Below are 19808 nucleotides of genomic sequence, written 5' to 3' on the forward strand. Positions count from 1 at the left end.
CTTCACATACGACCATAGGACACTGAGAATTAGGCTTCCCGTCCGCTCAGCCATATACAAGCAGTGTACCGGCGGATTAGTAGTTAGGTGGGTGACCACTAGCGAATCCCCGCTGTTGTATGTTTTTGCTCTTTTTGCCCCAGATCTGAGATGGCGATTCTCGAACTCATGCCTTTCTTTTTGGCCCAGTGCGGTACGCAAAGGATAGATATAGTGCGGGGATCACAGTCGGTGAAAGCACGCCAGGGGAATTGTGAGTTGAATAAGCTGCGCGGTTGAATCTACTGTTCGTGGTATTCTATTTTACATGTTGACTAAGATTGCGATGTCGTCCCGATGGCGGGTTTGCAGGGCATGTTGGACCAAAGGTGTAGGTGGATATGGCGCTGTAGGCTACAGAATATGTGGCAGTAGTCGAGGGCTTTGTTGCGATATTTATCTGAGCCAGCGATTGACGTACGTGTGGGTGGCATGTCGTCGTTGTGTAGTCGTGGGTTTAAAGACCGCTGTCAGCTCGTCTGACCACACCATCGACGCGTGGCTATCGTGGAGTTGCTAGCTCATACTAGAGAAGCAGCTGTCTCGGCTGGGGAGTTCGTGTGGCTATCCATGGAGGAGCTCTTGCCGTACACCCTCAAGTCTCGCCCTTCTTCTCTCCTTGTGCGTCAAAGCCGAGGCCCTCTAATTGGCGTATGAGCTCGTTGATCTTGATGACCTTCTCGAACTGCTCCGGTAGCAGCTTGTCGCCCTTGTCCTTCTTGTCCTTTAAATCCCTGGCCTGCCTCAGCTTCTTGGTGAGCTTCTTCGCTTCCTTTTCCTTCTCAACCTCAGGGTCGACAACCTTCTCAGCCTCGGCCTTCGCGACCTCCTTTTCTTTAATCTCAACCGGGTTACCTGCTTCTTTAGGCTCAGCAGAAGCTTCCTTATCCTCATCTTTCCCATCACCCGCAGCGGCGGCTGCCTTCTTTCTAGCTTCCCTCCGCTTGGCGTTCTTATTCGCAGCTGGACTCGATATGCTGGTTGTATCCTCACTCTTCACCGCCTCGGCACCTGGCACACCCGCCTTTCCTCTGTTGCGGAAGCCCTCAGCAGTGCGGTTCTTGTAGAGTTCGACATCTTCGGGTGGGCGGTAGCCTGGGCGGACTCGGATTTCTTTGCGCAGGGTGCCGTCGGGACGGACGGATGCGGGAATATGGCGTTCGCCGGATGCGGAGGTGGTGATGCCGGCTTTGGAGATTGCGGGAGTCTCTACTGAAGGCATTGTGTCGGTCGCGCCTGCGGTGAGGTGGAGTGGAGGTAGGGTGCGCCAGAGGATGTCAGGCAGTCGCAACGAGCCGGGGCACACCAATCGTCTTGGTGAGACCTCGCCAGGTCTTTTCAGGCGTCTGCGAGGAGATTTGAGGAGTTATCGGTGCGTGTCGTCGAGGTTGAACTGGTAGCGGTGGTGGGGTTGGAAACAAAGTTCACGTCAAAGCGGAAGGCACGACGGGCCAATTAGCGCAGCGCAAATCCCCGTGACGCGAGAGCTTGAATCTTGTCGACGAACCTCAGCCTTTGACATCGCCAGTGAAGCACCACCACATCCCTCTCCGCAGTCAACCCAGCCCTCTCGACACCTCCAAAATGTCTGGCGTAAGTGAATTGATCGGATAACGTCTTTGAATGTCCGCTAATGGTCCCGCGCAGATGATCGGCACCGTCTACAAGCAAGTTCTTCCTCGCGCACACCCTCGATCGAACGAGACTAACCATCGCCTGCAGCGCGGTTCTCCGCAGCAACACCACCATGTTGTTCGCCGTCTTCGGCTCCGCCTTCGGTCTCCAACTGTAAGCCACGGCATCCGGAAGAGGAACCTGGGGAAAGGAGAGAGGCTGATAGCAGTGCAGGGCGTTCGACACAGGCTCAGAAAAGATCTGGGACGGTCTCAACCGCGGCGTACGTCAGACTGTTATCGTGGACATGGCATTCGCTAATACAAGTCACAGCGCCAATGGAAGGACATCAAGCAGCGATACATGGAGGCCGCCGAGGACGACGAGTAGGACATCAGCCATACCTCAGTTCGAACATGAAATAGACACTTTCTTACGGTTCTTTGGAGCGGACACTGTACATTGTGGTGTATACTACAGCATGCGAAATACCAAGGCGCGATGTGACCTACATCCCATGAATGAAGCCCCGTCAACATGATTGCGTTTGATGGTGTGTTATGGAAGTTCTGGCTCGTGACAAAAGGTTGGTGCATGTCTCATAGATGATTCTAGCATACAGACAAATCAGGGCTGCGTCAAACAGACCATATGCTGCTACTAGTACATGGAGGACCATGATCAGGCTGTCTCGAACAAGGGAGGAACATGTGCAGTGAATAACTGATGTCTTTCCATGTGCCAGCAATGGACAGAAGACTCAAAGACATTGATTGCCTTTGTAGACGGGCGGGGTTTGTAGTCGCTGCTTGGTGGCGTCGCGCGTGCCTCGGGGGTCCGCGCTGTTTCACGAGATGATGCTCGCAATGACATAGTAGCGCGCATCTTACACCTGCACCTGCTGCTTCCTCCTACCACACCGAGCCTTCCACCAACCCAAGACTCACCCCGGTGGCTGGCCCACACCAGCACTTCGTACTAAAATCAACCTCACGCCTGGAATCCCGTTGTTCCCTCCCCCATCACTCGCGTCGCCCCACCATCCCGCCGCGAAAGCTGCACCATGTACATGTCCTTGCACGAGCAAGAACTATGCCGACACCTGCGCGAACTCCCACGACGACACAACTACCGCTTTGAGCTCGCCGCTGACCGAGAGCTGCGCGAGATCCTCTTCCGCTCTCTTGCTGGCCGCCCCGAATTCCTAGCGCACTTCTTCCCCAATGGGCTTCCCACGGATGCGGAGAAGCCTTGGAGTCTGCGCGACGCCCAGGGTGCCGTAGAAGGCGCCGAATACACACCAGCCGCGAGAGGAAAGCCATGCGGGCATATCTTCAAGAATGGCGAGGCTACATACCGGTGTAAGACGTGCAGCGCCGACGACACCTGCGTGCTGTGCGCCCGCTGCTTTGACGCTTCCGACCATGAGGGGCACCAGGTCTTTGTCAGCGTCTCGCCCGGCAACTCTGGCTGCTGCGACTGCGGAGATGACGAGGCCTGGATACGGCCGGTGCACTGCAACATACACTCGATAGACCCCGAGCGCGAGTCCAAGGCTGCAGGCAAGGCGAGAGAGGGTTCTATGCTGCCAGACGAACTCGCAGAGACCATTCGCACCACTATTGCACGGACCCTCGACTACCTCATCGACGTCTTCTCCTGCTCCCCGGAGCAACTGCGCCACCCCAAGTCGGAAGAGTCCATTCTCGACGACGAGCGCAAGTCGCGCCTTACCTCACGATGGTACGACCTGGGCGACGAGACAGAGGAATGCGACGAGTTCTGCCTAGTACTGTGGAACGACGAGAAACACACAGTGAACGACGTCAGAGATCAGGTCGCTCGTGCGTGCAAACAGAAGTTGGCGTTCGGCCTGGCAAAGGCCTATGAGATCAACGACGTCGGCCGCAGTGCCATAGTCTACAGGACCGACCTGAAAGACCTCCTTCGCATGGCCAAGATTATCGAGGAGATCAAGCTCACTGTCACCATTCGATCCGCGAGAGACACGTTCCGAGAGCAGATGGGTGGTGTACTCATTGAGTGGATACAGGATATCGCAGGCTGCAGTGTCGGCGAGGACAACCAAATACTTCGCCGCACCGTCTGTGAGGAACTCCTCAAGCCGTGGCGCATTGGCAGCGAAGCGTCAAACCAGAGTATTGGCAAGAACGGTCTGGATGATCACGAGATGGAAGACAAGGAAGCTGAAATGGATGGCTTCTTCAACGGCATGCTATTACAGCGACGAGCTCGTATCATCCGGGTCCAGCGACAGCGAACCACCGATACCAACGATGACACTACAGCCTCTGACGACGACGATGACGACGATGGCGGGCCTGCAGCAGATACCCAAGATGATATGGACATTGACGAGGTCGGCGCTCAGGATAATGATGGCGACGTGGAGATGGAGGCATACGAAAGCGCAGACGAGGCGCTTGAAGTGTCTGAAGCCACAATGGCAGGCTACCCTGCTCCCCCACCGCCGCCGCCACCACCTGCACACCCGCAGCGTGCTCAGCTTGAGCAGAGTGTCACGCCGGCTGAGTCAGATAGTGAGCCCATGGTCGGCGCGCCGTCTCTTAGCCATGCCGAGCCGATTCTGCCGGTTCCAGAGACACCTCATACCCGGTCACTGCCACTACGGCCAGCGCGGCCAGCCAAATACTGGTTAGAACGGCCTGAAAGCTACGGTAAGAAGCCTGGAACGCCACCTCACGAAGACCTCTGGCAACGCCTGAGGCTTGATCACTTGATATTGTATGATTTGCGCATGTGGAAGCAATTGCGCATCGGTATCCGCGATGTCTTCATCAGCACCGTCGTCACCATTCCTGAGTTCAAGCGCCTCTTAGGTCTACGCTTTGCTGGCGTCTATACTGCTCTCGCACAACTTTACCTCATTGCCGACCGTGAGCCTGACCACTCCATCATCAACCTTTCTCTGCAGATGTTGACAACTCCGTCTATTACGTCCGAGGTTGTCGAACGTGGCAACTTCCTTACAAACCTCATGGCTATTCTCTACACCTTCTTGACTACCCGTCAGGTCGGCTACCCTTCAAATGTCGACCCCAAAGCAACACTAGCTTTCGAGCAGGGGGCTGTGACTAACCGGCGAATGTATCACTTCTTCCTCGATATGAAGTATCTTTTGGGTTCCGAATTCGTCCAGGAGCGAATTCGCGAAGAGCCGCGGTACCTCTTACAGTTCTTAGACCTCGTAAAGCTTCACCAAGGTATCTGTCCTAATGTTCGCCAAGTGGGCGAGCATCTTGAGTTTGAGTCGGAAGCATGGATCAGCGCTTCTCTCATCACCCGAGAAATCAACAAGCTGTGTAGACACTTTGCCGAATCATTTGCCTGGAGCCGCGGTCAGGACCCGTCCAACATCCAGCGTGCTATTCGTGCAGCCGCCAAGGTAGCCATCATCAATTCTCTAGGCGCTGAACGTAGACGCTTTGACCAGACCGAGCTCAAAGAAGAGACCAGGTTCAAGACGTTGGAGGTCTTTGAATTTGACGCCGAACCCTCTACCTTCTATGGGCCATCGTACAAGGTTGTCGATTACGTTGTCGCGACACAGCCCATGAGCTTCCATCACGCACTTCATTACACTCTATCATGGCTCATTGATCGAGCGCGGAGCATGGATCGGAACGACATCTTGCGCTTGCTTCTATTCTCACCCAGCGAACTGCAGATGGACTTCAACCCGGCGATGGTGTCCGTTCCTGTGCATCAACCTGAGGAATACCTATTAGCCATGTTCGACTTTCCCCTCCGAGTGTGCTCATGGCTAGCTCAGATGCGTGCAGGCATTTGGGTCAGGAACGGCATCACATTGCGACATCAGATGACGCAGTATCGAAGTGTATCACAGAGAGACGTGTCGCACCAGCGAGATATCTTCCTCCTACAGTCTGCACTCGTCCTTTGCGATCCGTCGGTCTTCCTAGCGTCTATGATTGACCGATTCGGACTAAACGGATGGATGACTGGCAAGTACGAAGCCAGTCACCATGGGTTCGAGGACAGCCAAGCTATTGACGTGGTTGAGGACTTTGTGCATCTGCTCATCATCATTCTCAGCGAGCGCACATCGTTGATACCTGCGGAGGACAACGATGAGTCTCAATTAGCGTCTATGCGCAAGGACATTGCTCATGTACTGTGCTTCAAGCCACTCTCTTTCTCTGACATGACCGCACGACTGTCAGATCGGATTCAGAATATGGACGAGTTCCCCGCTGTCTTGTCTGAAATGACTAGATTCCGAGCTCCAGAGGGATTATCTGATAGCGGGACTTTCGAATTGAAGGAGGAGTACATCGATTTGGTAGATCCTTACCTTCATCAGTACAACCGCAACCAGAGAGAGGAAGCAGAGAACACATACAAGGCCTACATGGCCAAGAAGACTGGAAAACAAGCTAGCGATATCGTCTATGAGCCGAAACTGCGCACAATTCCTTCAGGTCTGTTCCAAGACCTGTCGGCGTTCACCAGAACACCGCTGTTTGCGCAGATCATATACTACCTACTGGCATATGGGTTGAGAGCAGGATCGGCCACACCGAGCATACCAGCCACTCGCGTGGAAACATACATCCAGTTTGTCCTACAGCTCCTCCTTGTTGCTATCCTCGAGGACAAGAGTGGAGAGCATGGGTGGTCCGAGAAGATGCCCGACTCTTTTGTCACGTCAGTGTTGACCAAGAACGCAAATGTGGGCGTCAAAGACCACCCCACTGTTCTATCGATCCTGAAGACCCTGCAAGACAACGAAGCCTTCAAGGCATGCGAGCCGAAGATAAGCCTGATTCTTCATAGGCTCAAGCAACGCCAACAAGAATCTTTCATCATTGCAGCGGCAGCAATCAACATGCCAGCCGACAGAATGGATACTGCCTCACCCGCACCTCAGGACAAGGAACACAAAGAGCTCAAGAAGAAGCAAGCACTCGACCGACAGGCGAAAGTTATGGCAGCCTTCAAAGAGCAACAGGGCAAGTTCTTGGCCAATCAGGAGTTCGACTGGGGTGAAGATGACTTTAGCGACTTGGAAGATGAGACCGGGGGGCTTGTTGAGCAAGAGAAGACCCTGAAATACCCCTCCGGTACATGCATCTTGTGTCAGGAAGACTGCAACGAGCAGAGACTCTATGGTTCTTTTGGATATATTTCTGAGAGCAGAATCATGCGGCAAACCCCTCTCGAGGATGAAGAGTGGGTGGACGAAGTCGTGCAGACGCCGGCCAGTCTCGATCGATCTGCTGAGGACCTGCGCCCATTCGGTGTGGCCGGCAAGAACCGGCGTACGGTAGAGAAGGTCACTGCTTCAGGTGAGCGCGTTACCAGCGAAAGACAAGAACTAGGAAAAGGATTCCCTCCTCTTTCGGTAATACCTGGTCCAGTCACTACTGGCTGCGGACACATCATGCATTTCGCATGCTTTGAGGTATACCTGAATGCTACGCAGAGACGTCATGTCAGCCAGATTGCGCGCAATCACCCCGAGCGGCCTGAGCTAAAGGAGTTTATGTGTCCCCTGTGCAAAGCCCTTGGAAATATCTTTTTGCCAATCATCTGGAAAGCAAAGAAGGTGTCTAGCACGGGTGTCCTTGAGACGGAGGAGCCATTCGATACCTGGCTGGAATCACAACTGGTTGCAACCCACAAGAGTCTGGAGAAGGGTCTGAAGGTTCCAGCAGACTTGTCGCACGATCAAAAGATGCTGTATGAATACGCAGAACGGGACTTCATCCAGCCAATATCGAGTCGCTTGCCTGATCTGCTGAAGCCACCGCTACCTTCGACTGGCCTTGCTCTGTCACAATCGGGACAACTTGCACCTCGGTTCCAGGTCCCAGCGTTCCTGGGTGTGCAGCCTCCTGAGACCGCCGAAGCTGGCTTAGGATCTTCTCAGAGCAGTCCAGCTCTTACACAGGATGTTCCAATGGGAGAACTGATCAAGATCTACCATAGGCTGAGAGAGACCTTGAAAGTCAACAACGTTCACTCCTCGTTCGCATATCCGCATACACCCGCAGTTACAAACGACTTCACGCATACCGACGCGCTTGCACAAGCTCTTGGGTATTCTATCGCCGCCGCCGAGATTGCTCAGCGAGGTGTGCAGTCCGAATCGGTGCGTGGGACGTTGATCGACAAGATCTCTCCGCAAGCGATCACCCATCTCCGGGTGTTCTCTGAGACTGTCTCGTCGTACATCGCCATCGGAAGCCTACGTGGTCAGGGACCGACCAAGACCACAGATGAGTTTTCGGAAAATCAGCGTCGCCAGTTCCGCCAGCTGTTGGTCGGACATCCAGGCATCTCTGATCCGGATGTACTGAGTTTCGATCTTAAGAGCATCGCACCGTTACTATGCCAAGATCCGTTCATCTTCCTCTCGGAGTGCGCGGTGGGCGTTGTGCCAGCAACCAATCTCGACATCCACCACATAATGCGGCTGTGTTACCTTGCTGAGATCGTGCGGGTAGTCTTTGTTTTCGCACTAGGTGTGAAGAATCAGGCTGCTGAGGAGATGGCACTGCATCCAGAACCCTTCGTGTCGTCCCCCGAGCAGTTTATCAGTGAGGAGAAAGTCAGTAATGGGTTCATGTCGTCGCCTGACCAGATGAACAACCTGCTCTTCTTTGTCTGTGTCGTATTCAACGTCGTCAACACGGGCGACTCACCCGCCTCGCTGGACACAGATAACATGCCCGTTCCATCACAGTTCAAGGAACCCAACTTCCTCGGCTTCATACAAACCATGGTTTCAACCTACGCTCTGCCTTTCGTCCGTAAAGCGGCTATCCTCATGCACGTACGCTACGGCATCGACCTCCCACTCGTCCCCGCCGAACGCGCAGACGAGCCCGAACTCGCACGTCTTTCCTCCATCCTCCGATTACCGTCCCTCGACGAGATATTTGCCTCCTTCGCTAGCGGTACATCATCAGCCCACACAACGCGCTCCATCGTAGGAGGCTGGCTCCGCCATCTCCTCTGGGCCCAAGCCGGCAACAACCCGCTCAAGCCAGTAGTCTCGCTATCCCACCCCGCCATCTTCGAACTCGTCGGCCTACCGAAGAACTACGACACCCTTACCGACGAAGCGATACGCCGCCGCTGCCCCACGACCGGCAAAGAATTAACAGACCCCGCACTTTGCCTCTTCTGCGGCGAGATCATGTGCAGTCAAGCCGTGTGCTGTATGACGAACAAGAACCGTGGAGGCTGTAACCAGCATCTGGCAAAGTACGTCCTTTCCCCACAGTCGCTACATCATTCAAGAAAATCATATACTAACGTATCAACCTATAGATGCGGCGGGCAAATCGGCCTCTTCATTCACATTCGCAAATGCATGATTCTCTTCCTCAATCTCGACCACGGCACCTGGCACGTCGCTCCTTATCTTGATAAGCACGGTGAAGTCGACCCCGCGCTGCGCCGTCATCACCAGCTCTTCTTGAACCAGAAGCGTTATGATGCGTTGCTGAGGAAGGTTTGGCTGGAAGGCGGAGTGCAGAGTCTGATTGCGAGGAGGTTGGAGGGCGATGTTAACAATGGGGGCTGGGAGAGTTTGTAGATTTCGGGTGTTTTATTAGTTATGATAGTATGAGTGCAGGGCTTGTAGTAGGCGTTTTGGAATTAACTATCTTCATTCATTGTTGCACGTCATGGACTAGTATCATATGGGTCATTGTGATCTGGGTGAACGTAGAAGGTATTTAGCATGTCTTGTCCGCGGGTTGAATATCTGTGCTTGGAGTAACAATAAAATGTGTTATACATGATGATCCTACACTAGGACTTCCGCACGTTTGTCATCAGCGCGCTCATCTCCCCTTGGCTGTTCGGGAGCGGGCTCCTCGCTCGATGGAATCGCGTCTTCAGAGGAGTCGACCTGTTCGGCACCCTTCGCAGAGGCCGTCTCAGGAAAAGAGCCATCAATACCCGAATTCACACCCTCAACAAGCGGCATATAGTCCTGCGCGCCAGCCTTCTCGCGTGACCCAAGCCCCTGTGCACTACCATCTTTCTTCCACCACCCACTCCGCCCTTTCCAGTTCGGATCATCCGGCCCCGTCATCTTCCTAACAAGCGAGCTACTCGCCCTCTTCTCCTCACTCTTCAAACCCAATCTCTCCGCCACCACCTTCCTCCACGTATTAATCTTCGTAAGGCCATCAGCAAACATCTCCATGCCATACAACATGGCCATCTCTTTGCCCAGCCCACCACTCCTCGCCTGGTTGTGTTCCTTGATCATTGCGTCTAGGAGGCCGAGAATGTCGGCGTCGAAGTCGATGGCGTTGTCGTCCATTTCTTTGAGCAGCATGTTTATGGTTATGTAGGAGGCTTGCTGGATCCATGCCGTCCGGATCAGGTGCTTGTAGAGCGTTGTTGTTGCGCCGAGGGCGTGCGAGGAGCGGCCGAGCTTTTTGATCGTGGGCAGGATGGAGAAGGGGAGGGGGGAGGAGGGGAATTCGGTGCGTAGCGTGGTGACGGCGGTGATGAGGTGGTAGGGGTAATTGTGGAAGAGGATGCGTGCGTTGGTGGAGGGTGGGGAGGGTTTGTAAGTGGCTTTTGCTTCTGATGACTTCTTCGATGCGTTGTTGCTGGGTTTGGCGGTTGGCTCTTTCGTGGGGCTGCCGCTGGCGTTGTCGAGATCGAGGTCGCGTACTTTGGCAAAGACTTCGCGCTCGAGGGTTTGCCAGAGGGCGCGATCGGTGGGTGCGTAGCGTATGAGGCTATCGATCCGTTCTTGTTCCGCTAGACGCAATTCTCTGAGCTTTGCTGCCTCCACACTCGAGCCCTTCTTCTTGCTACTCTGCGTTTTGCCCACTTCTGCACCAGCGGCATCTTGCTTGTTAGATCGAGCCCTCGTTCTCTGTGTACGCAATGCGCGCAATCGCGGGTCGCCTCTCAGCACTTCGTCGAAAACCTTGTCCAGCGAGGGTCTCGGGATATCTTCTATACTCGGGATATCTTCTGTATTTTTCTGGAACTCTTCGAACACCTCGTCGACATCTACCAAAGGGTCTTTCTTCTTCTGTTGGCGCCCTTCATTATCAAACTTCCTGTACAACTTCTGGAACACGGCCCGCTCGGTGCGAGATATAGTAGTCTTTCGGGGAGGCTGTTGATCGACAACAGGCGGTAGATCTGCATCGTCTTCGAAGGGAATGTCCTCGCTAACGTACGGGCGCGAAGGCGTGTGAATACTGCGGCGAGCAACTGGTCGTGTGGCGGACTGCCATTGCTGGATCGTGGGTGTCTGGTACAGAAACGGAAGGAGCGTTTTGCTTGGCGAGACTCGAGAGCGCGACAATGCTCGCACCGAATTAGAGCATATAGACATGGACGGAGGCGCCGCACAAAAGCAGCGAGTTGTAAACAGCACAGCAGACGTGAACGACACGATGATGCAGCCCGCCGTGCAAGTCCCAAATCTTTTGGGATCGCCGCGGCTCGGTGGTGGTCCGAGCTCAACCTACCGCATTCGGAAGTTCTCAAAAACCATTGAAAACTTGAGCACTCTCCAGGTGCACAGCGGCCAAAAACCTTAAACTAGGTACATAAAACGCATCCTCATTGGCTAAGCGAAGTCACCCAAATAAGGCAACTTTTAGGATCCATCGAAGACAGCATAGAAGCAACTCAGCCCTCCAAACTGCAAGCCCATTGGCTATTGTCAGCCCCCTCCATCAGGCAGGACCTGAAATCCGTCGAATACTGCAACAGGCGGCCCATTACTGGAAACTGGTACCAAAAGGAAACCCTTCATTGGCGGAGGTCAGCATACCGTATCGGGTAGGTTTGGGGATACCGTCGAACGCGGGATTTACTGGAAACCTGTACCTAATGCGAGGCGTTGATTGGTGAAGTTCCGGGCTAGGTAGAGGAGGCACGGTCGAGCATCTTGAGCCGCTTCCTCATCCACAGGAGATGGGAATAGATATCGCCGCATTTTTTCTGACGCATCAGGTGGCAGCAGTTTTTACGTGAAAGCTTTCGCATTGTAAAGGGTCTCGATCACGCTTCTTTTGACGATGTGTTGACAACTGACCAATCCTCTAGTGAACGCATGAGATCCTCAGCAGTATGGCATTTGCTCAACCAGGAAGATTCCAGGACGGGTTTTACAACATGTAGAAGCTTGATTGGATTGGTATAATGCCCGGAAATCTATTGTTGAACTCCTGAGTATAAAACGATGGCTGACCACATTAGAGAGTTTGAGATATTATAAAAGCGACACAGATCTTCCAGATTCATCTCATGCAGTGGTAGGAGGCGTCTTTGTTGGCAGCCCCTTACCGATTCGCTCAATCTGAGCGCCGTAGAAAGCCTAGCATCTCGTCAGCACCAACATCTTCACTTCTCGGGGGACCAAACTTACACTCTCAGCACCAGCACCCAAAGCCTTGACTGGAATCTTGCTGACCAACCAGCTCGGCTTCACAGCATCCAACCTCAGACTGACATCACCACCCGCAGCCTCTGCCTCCAAGACTTTCTTCGCAAAACTCGAGTCCACAGCAGCTGGTCGCGCCAAACCGATCAAATCACAAGCATTCTCCTCGAGCGCGGCACGCATACCCGTCAAGCTGCGGAAACCGCCCGTAACCATCAAGACCACCTCTGGGAACTTCTGCCTAACCACCCTCGCAAAATCAAGGAAGAAAGCCTCGCGCTTCGCGGTACGCTCAGACACCTTCTTCTCGCCAGGCTGTGGCTCGTCGCCCTTCATCATCCTAGGGTTCTCGTACGATCCACCGCTGATCTCGAGGAAGTCGATACCGGTATCCTTGAGGTAACCGATCTGTTGCATAACGTCCTCCATATCGCTGGAATGTTGGACGTCAGCGGAGTTGAGCTTGATGCCGACTGTAAATGTAGATGGAACGACAGCGCGGATAGCATTGATGATGTCGAGAACGATGCGGGCGCGATTGAACGCTGAGCCACCGTAGTTGTCTTGCCGATGGTTGGTCTTCGGGGACATGAAGATGTTGAGTAGGTATCCGTGTGCGGCGTGCAGTTCTACGCCGTCGAAACCTGCTTCGCTGAGGAACTTGGCTGCGTCGGCATGTCTTTTCACCACGTCTTCGATTTCTGCAACTGTCATCTCTCGAGGGGTGCCGAAGATGAGCTTCTGCGCCGTCTTTGCCCAGATGTTGTCTTCGAACTGTAGTGCGATAGGGCTTGGTGCGATGTTCTTCTCGAATAGCCCCTTTGAACCTGCTCCAAGAGGACTTTGGCGGCCGGGGTGGTTAAGCTGGACGATAGCTGGGGTACCTTCGATACGGCACGCTTCTGCATATCTGCGCCATTGAGCAATGAGTTCGGGGTTAGTGCTAGGCGTGAGAGAGACATCGAGAGCGTTTCCGAGCCAACGCTCATCGATCATCACGTTGCCTTTGCATGTTAGTCTTTGGAAAAATCAGTAGGTGAGAGCTGTTCTGTACCCGTTATGATTCCGCCCCATCCTCCCTTTCCCCATGCTTTGTAGGCCGACATAAGGGTCTCTGTTGGGTCATGAGACTTTGACATGGTTTCTGCCATCGCTGCCTATGGGTGTGTTAGGGACATGGTCGCACTGCGTTTGTTTTCTTCGTTGTCTACCTTGAGTAGCCTGTTCTTGAACACAAGACCGGATGGCAATGTCACCGGATCGCTTAGTTGACGATTATTCTGCATCTTGTAACCTGGTTATTGATTTTCGTGTGGGTTGGTGCCGAATGGTGTGTTCTTGAACTCCAAATGTTGTGTAGGTGTCTGGTTAGCCTCAACGCTGGTTTTATGCCCTCGTGCAGTTTTGACGGTTATGTTTTTGGTAACGATGATGCTATTCTGCTATTCTCCAGCTCGCGCGTTCTAATATACATGTACTTCTCTTCCAGAAGCTGCGGTGCAATATACACCCCTTCGGTGTGAAGATTGAACCGGTTACTGATCGCGGACGAGGTTCGGCGGGGGACTAGTACTGATTCCAAAATATAGGGGAGGCCTCGACTGCTAAGCACCTCGGTTCATTTGGGCCATGGGCGCACGTCGTATCAGGGAAAAATGCGACACTTTCTAAGCAACTTACAACTTTACAACCCTACAACCCTATAAAAACTAGCTCTTAAGAAATTCTTGTTATATAGAAAAGAGTCTGCTATATAAAATATAAGGTAGGCATTCTAAAAAAATTCTAGAGCTTCTTGTTGTGTTGTGCAGCGTGTACAAAGATCTCTTAGCGTCTTATCTAATAATATAATATAGAGTCTCTAAGTTCTACGTAGTAGCTCTATAAAGCTTATAATTTTTATAAAGTAATAGCTTATACTTTTAACTTAGATATATAGCTCTCTTATTCTTTATTATAGCTTATTACTACTACTAGAAAAAGTATAAAATACTTTTTTTTTAGCTATACGCAGCTATTAATAAGAAGTAGCTTTAATAAAGAAGTAGGCTTACTTATACTTATTAGCTATTTACCTACTTAGCTTAGCCTATTACCTAGTATCTAATAATATAATATAGAGTCTCTAAGTTCTATATAGTAGCTCTATAAAGCTTATAATTTTTATAAAGTAATAGTTTATACTTCTAACTTAAATATATAGCTTTCTTATTCTTTATTATAGCTTATTACTACTACTAAAGAGAGTATAAGATACTTCTTTTTAGCTATACGTAGCTATTAATAAGAAGTAGCTTTAATAGAGAAGTAGGCTTACTTACACCCGTTAGCTATTTACCTGCCTGGCTTGGCCTATTACCTAGCATTTCTCCTTAGTAGGACGTGGGCGTGTGCTCAGTTTCGGCCCGTTTCCCAAGACGCGGCGAGATTTGGAATCCTCCGAGTTTTTGCAGATATTTCTCCATGAGAGCATGCCTCGTTCTCATTCGATGTGTGCGTTCTCGCTGGTCGTTTGGCGACCTAAAGTTACTTGCGACGTGAAACCTGGTAGCGTCAGGCTGTCAGAGAGCGGAGTTCGCGTGCGACGTCATCTGGATGGGAAGCGGCTGAGGCCGCAATCACGCGTGTCAGGGTCCGTGCTGCTCCCGTCCTCGGAGCAACCTGCCACCCTGCCTTCGGCGGATTATGTACTCACGCGACGAAGAAGAGACTGATGAACCCACCCACTAGATATCAGAATACGCTGAAGCTTTGTTGCATCAATATCGCCACATATACTGTCTCGAGCGGCTGCGACCAAGATGGAGCATCTCAGAAGGTTCAGGTGCACCTGCAGGAAGGCTGATTCATGGATGCTGACCAAGATGAACCCAGTAGATGCCGATCCGTCTTCCAGCACATGCGATCCATTGGTCTATTCGAGAAATGGCATTGCGTATAGTAGCAGGACTGCTGCCCAGGCGCTGATGATAATACCACGATGGTGAGCACGCAGCTGTTGATCGCAGTCAGCGTGGCGCAACTCAAGTCGCAAAAAATGTAAGTTTCTCTGCGTCAGCAGTGAATCACACCACCAGGGAAGAGACGGGTGGGGCCTTAAGGGTCCTTCAGCATCTACAATGTACCGTGTGCCAAGATCAGATCGTATCGCTTCCACTTCCTTGTGAACCCTCAGTCTTACGACGCCACAGGGCTCCCTGGCTCCCTTTTCGATACACCTACCCGTCGCAATCCGCGCCTGTCGGTGGATTTCCGCTGTCGCTATGCGAGGCACACTCCCCTGTCAGTTGTATAAGAACCCGTTTCGCCTAAGGCCAGTGTAAAGGCATATGCAGCCTCTTACCCTTTTGGGAAACTGGTATGACTGCATCAACAGTTGCGATTCGACGTTGCGCCTGATGCCATGCGGCCCAGAACCATCAGCTTCCTCAGCCTCACGCCTCCTTACCCAATTGTGAGCCACCCATCGGTGTGAGACCAGCACCAAGCACCCCTCAACCAAAGCCTTGAGCCGGTACAAAGTCCGAGTATGATGCCCTGCTTTACCCCTCCGTAAAGACAAGGTACAGCAAGCTAAGCTTATACGACCATTACGCAAGATCAGAAATCAACACAATGATGGGTATTAATGCCGCAAGGTTCCTATCGTCGGATCCCGCTCTGTCACTCGCTACGCGCTTCACGAGGATGTTACTATACTGCACTGGAGGCGAGACTGGACTTTCAGGACGCAATGCGACACAGCGCGTCTCTCTGCGGTCTTCCAAACCTTCCAGAATTTCACCCTCGCCGACAGCCTCGATGGATAGCCTGCCAAACGAACTCGTCCTAAACATCTGCAGTTACCTATCCCCATCAGAACTCTGGTTCAGCGCGCGCCCCACTTCTCGTCAACTCTACAGCTGCGCCAAAGAAGTACTAGTACAGAAATGCTTCCACGAAGAGCAAGTTCACTTCTCTCGGTGCTGCTTCTGGTGCAGCCTTGGACACTCCCCCATCGAAACAGTGTTGCGAACCATCACGCCACTTTTTAGTGACAAGCAAAAGCTGCGCATAGCATGCATCAGTGACCAAGCTTTGCTTGCCAAGCTGGCTTTCGGAGGACTGTGCAATCGCATCGCGAGGTTCGAGCAGAAGATCAGTGTTTCTGTTGGAGGAGGGGAAGAGGTCACAATAACCGCTGCAGAGTGGTTGGGATATGTGGGACGTCTCGATCGTGATATACAGGTGCGCCGGTATGGCTTCCTGGCGTTCTACTTCGCACGAGTAGGAAAGAAGAAAGTGGAATGGCGGATCACAGAGCCTCTTCTGTCGGTTACGCACGTGCTAGGCTTCATTGTGGTGGGCATTGTCATCGTGGCCACCGCGTTGTCTGTCCTAGTTGTGGGTGGTGCTATCTGGGAAGCGTGCAGACTAGCCCAGGGCCTATGGAGTCTCCTGGACAGGCTAGTGGAAGCTTGTATACCAGATAGGCTCACTCGAGACTGAACAGCGGAGCGACGAACCGACTGCGCGGCCACAACTACCAGCGCAAACACTTCGTGGCTCGAGAATCCAAGGATATTACCTAGGTATCTATTCGGTCAAACGGTAAACGGCTGGGTGCGTTGGTCGGCTAGATGACTGGAAACATGGAACTGCTGTCCCTTCCCAAGCAGCCACCCAACGGGCATCCGCAACAGGCGTCAGCGTTACTCAGGGACCCGGATGGATAAGCAGGGCAGAAACATCATCATCGGCCCCGCTTGAAGAGTGGAGTAGAACAACGTTGCTATGAGAACGTTGGATAACATTGTGACGGTTTATTTGGTCGCGAGAGCATCTCCACGAATGTTCTCACAAGCAGCCACGTTATACAATTTTGACGCAATAATTCACCCCAAAACGCCAGAAACAACTACACTTACTTTGATATTACGATCATGACCGTCCACAAGCGCGAATCTCGTCTCCGCCGCTGGGCTAGGAAGCTCGGCAGCTGTCTACGAAATCATCATCCGCACCGCAAGTACAAATCCGCTAGCTATGTGGACATGGGTAAGACGGCATCGTCGCCTGTACGTCGCCCCGATGTCCGACACACGCCACGCAAAGGGCTCATCGGTCGAAGAGAGCAGCCCTCGAAAAAGGTACACAACGGCGGCACCAAAGCGTGGGATGAACAAACTAAATGGGCGTTGCCTTCAGCAGGAAGCCTTCGAAAGGCTACACCGCAAGAAAATCCGACAGACGAGACTATTCGGCTAGTAAACCCGAGTGTGAATTCACTTGTTGGAGGGCGACTGGGTTCGCAAACACCGATGTTTGCTGGAAGGGTGGCCAAGCGAGCTGTTGGTGAGCCCCAGAAACAAAACGCAAATGTGTCAGGCCTATTAGAATGCCCACGATCCGTGCTCTCATGGCAAGAGTCGTTTGAGCTGCAACGAACACTCAGGAGAGAACTGCCTCCACCTCCCTCTGACAGATACGATTCTGCGGTCGACGTAACGATCCGACCCCTTAACGTCCGCAAGCATCAAGTCCAGAAGCCATACTGTCCTTCTGGATTAGGAAGATCGGCCGCCGTACCCATCCAACCCAAACCGACTGCCAATGCCCGAATTCTCCACGCACCAGCGTTCCATTCTCAAACCGCTTTACCTGCAACAGGTAAGGAGCCAGCGCGGGGCTGGGAACAAGATTGGGAAAAGCCTCTTCAGCAACGCATCGGAGACTCGAGGGCGATCTGGAAGTCAGCGTCACACCGTCTTCTACTGCGGAACAAGGATAGCATACAGCAACTAGATGCCGAGCAAGCAATAATGGAGCAGATGACTGCGAGGATGGAGTTGGAGAAGAGGCAGCAGCCCCAGATGAGGAGCATTCAGAGCATTGAAGAGATGGCTGAAGAGGATCGGAGGGCAGATGAGGAATGGAATGGTAAACACAGTCTGACAGCTTTGAAGGAACAACGTGCTAACAGCGTCGTCTTCTAGGCATCGCAAACCAAATTGCGTTCGATGCGCAACTCCCTGGCGTTCAGGAAGTCAAGTCCGTCTCATTCCGTCACCAAAAACGCCACATTGCAAATGCTCGGCGGTAATTACACTGATTCACGAGCCACAATCGCACAGCACGTGGAAGCTTCGATGCTTCTACGAGATGTCAAAAGTAAAGGGCAGTTGGTATCGGTTTGTTGAGGATGTCGTAGGCGCCGGAGATTTGATATGGAAAGGGCACGCACTACGTTGAGCCAAGCATGGCATTCTGAAGATGTCCATGGCGGTCAGGAAGGCAGACAATTCTGCCAAGCAGACCGAGGGATCACTGAAGTGGTGTGTGAGGTCTTGGTGTTGTACGTTGTTTTGTGGAGTTTACGAGCGACCAATTCCTACAATTCGCTCGTACGCCATGCATATGTACATTGTTGTTCCATAGATAATCGCAGTGCTTTTTCTCCTCCGCAGCAAGCATTCGCTGGCGAGATGACGGTGAGACGGAGCTTGTGCTCCTTCGAGAGAACGGGCGTGCGCTAGCTCTGGTATTCCAAAAAAGCAAAGGCTCATGCTGTTTTTCCTCACTTGCCGGCCTGGAGAGTCCCCCTCCCTGCCTTAGTCTACGGAGCGCGACCGATGAAAAGGGCCACGCAACGACATTACCATGGTACGGTGAGGAGTAGTCCGGCACGTACCTGGCTATGGTGGCAGACACAGGGTGCCGGAATTGGTATTTGGAAGACAACTCGATCGCCCACGGAAACAAGCAAAGCCTGCATGGCATTGTTTGCACCACCTTGAACGTGTTGACAAGCTGTTCATTTCCCGTCAACACTGCCTATTCTACGCACACTTTCGCATTGCCTTTCAGTATGCTCTGCCTTCCGCTTTTAAACATGTTCAGTTCCAATAAGACCGACCACGAGTTCTCCGATCATTCCTGCAATATGTGTCGACGCGCCACCGATTTGAGCCCGCCACGGAATCCGAATACCTGCACTTCAAGACCGGCTATGTCACATCGAGGCCCAGTAGCCCATCTACCTCACACGATAATCAATTCCAATCTCGGCTGCCGAAATCACACCTTCCGGTTGCAATTCAATCGATTCCTAGTGGAGGATCCAACTGTCGCCGTGTTCTCCGTCGACCAAGAAGCACCAATCTCAAGCGTATGGCGAGACGAAGACCGCCGGGGCTGCTACGGATGGGCCCGAATTTTCTCCGCGTCGCGATCCAGATGCAATGTGACGATGAGTGTCGGACAACACTGGACACTTGGGGTATCGAACAAATCGATCCGGTACTGGAACATGGAAGAAGGGGTCATCCTAGTGGATTGGGGTCAGCTTTACGATAGCTATTTCAAGCAATTGAAGACGAAGAACCAAGAGAGGTCCACAGCTTTTGCAGAACAAGATTATGGACAGGACGACGACATGCCGCCCAACCGTGCCATGCAGCGAGTATCTCGGAACGATCACCGCCCGGCGACAGCGAACTCGACAGCGCACGAGATTGGCACACGCTTCAGCAATGGTTTGAGGGTTGTGAGGGACGCAATTAGAAGCCGTGTTGGTGAAGGCAGACCGAGGGGAGAAGGACGGGAAAGGATCGCGCTCGCACGCGTCCCTCTAATGTGGACGAACCCCAGCTATCAAAGATTGCGATGATAGGGACATCAATAGCCAATTAATACAAAGAAATAATGGATACATGAGCAGCAAGAACCGTCCAGA

General features: G+C 52.6%; 5 protein-coding genes across 5 annotated transcripts; 2 read left to right on the plus strand and 3 right to left on the minus strand.

The window, feature by feature from the left end:
- Positions 1 to 634: 634 nt before the first annotated feature.
- J4E83_009445 (uncharacterized protein) lies at positions 635 to 1261 on the minus strand (the record flags this gene model as incomplete). The annotated part of the gene is made up of 1 exon (XM_049336332.1): positions 635 to 1261. The coding sequence occupies one exon, from the start codon at positions 1259 to 1261 to the stop codon at positions 635 to 637; it is 627 nt and encodes a 208-aa protein (XP_049184431.1).
- A 1455-nt stretch (positions 1262 to 2716) lies between these two features.
- On the plus strand, positions 2717 to 9262 carry J4E83_009446 (uncharacterized protein; the record flags this gene model as incomplete). Its single annotated transcript, XM_049336333.1, has 2 exons — positions 2717 to 8928; positions 8995 to 9262. The coding sequence occupies 2 exons, from the start codon at positions 2717 to 2719 to the stop codon at positions 9260 to 9262; spliced, it is 6480 nt and encodes a 2159-aa protein (XP_049184432.1).
- A 213-nt stretch (positions 9263 to 9475) lies between these two features.
- J4E83_009447 (uncharacterized protein) lies at positions 9476 to 11038 on the minus strand (the record flags this gene model as incomplete). Its single annotated transcript, XM_049336334.1, has 1 exon — positions 9476 to 11038. One exon carries the CDS (start codon positions 11036 to 11038, stop codon positions 9476 to 9478), a length of 1563 nt encoding a protein of 520 aa, XP_049184433.1.
- Positions 11039 to 11956: 918 nt separating this feature from the next.
- J4E83_009448 (uncharacterized protein) lies at positions 11957 to 13380 on the minus strand (the record flags this gene model as incomplete). The annotated part of the gene is made up of 4 exons (XM_049336335.1): positions 11957 to 12028; positions 12080 to 13098; positions 13149 to 13251; positions 13306 to 13380. The coding sequence occupies 4 exons, from the start codon at positions 13378 to 13380 to the stop codon at positions 11957 to 11959; spliced, it is 1269 nt and encodes a 422-aa protein (XP_049184434.1).
- A 3747-nt stretch (positions 13381 to 17127) lies between these two features.
- On the plus strand, positions 17128 to 18069 carry J4E83_009449 (uncharacterized protein; the record flags this gene model as incomplete). The annotated part of the gene is made up of 2 exons (XM_049336336.1): positions 17128 to 17131; positions 17189 to 18069. The coding sequence occupies 2 exons, from the start codon at positions 17128 to 17130 to the stop codon at positions 18067 to 18069; spliced, it is 885 nt and encodes a 294-aa protein (XP_049184435.1).
- Between the last annotated feature and the right edge of the window lie 1739 nt (positions 18070 to 19808).

Source organism: Alternaria metachromatica (assembly GCF_023757995.1).
Source record: "Alternaria metachromatica strain BMP 0045 chromosome Unknown scaffold_33, whole genome shotgun sequence".
NCBI classification, from domain to species: Eukaryota; Fungi; Ascomycota; class Dothideomycetes; order Pleosporales; family Pleosporaceae; genus Alternaria; species Alternaria metachromatica.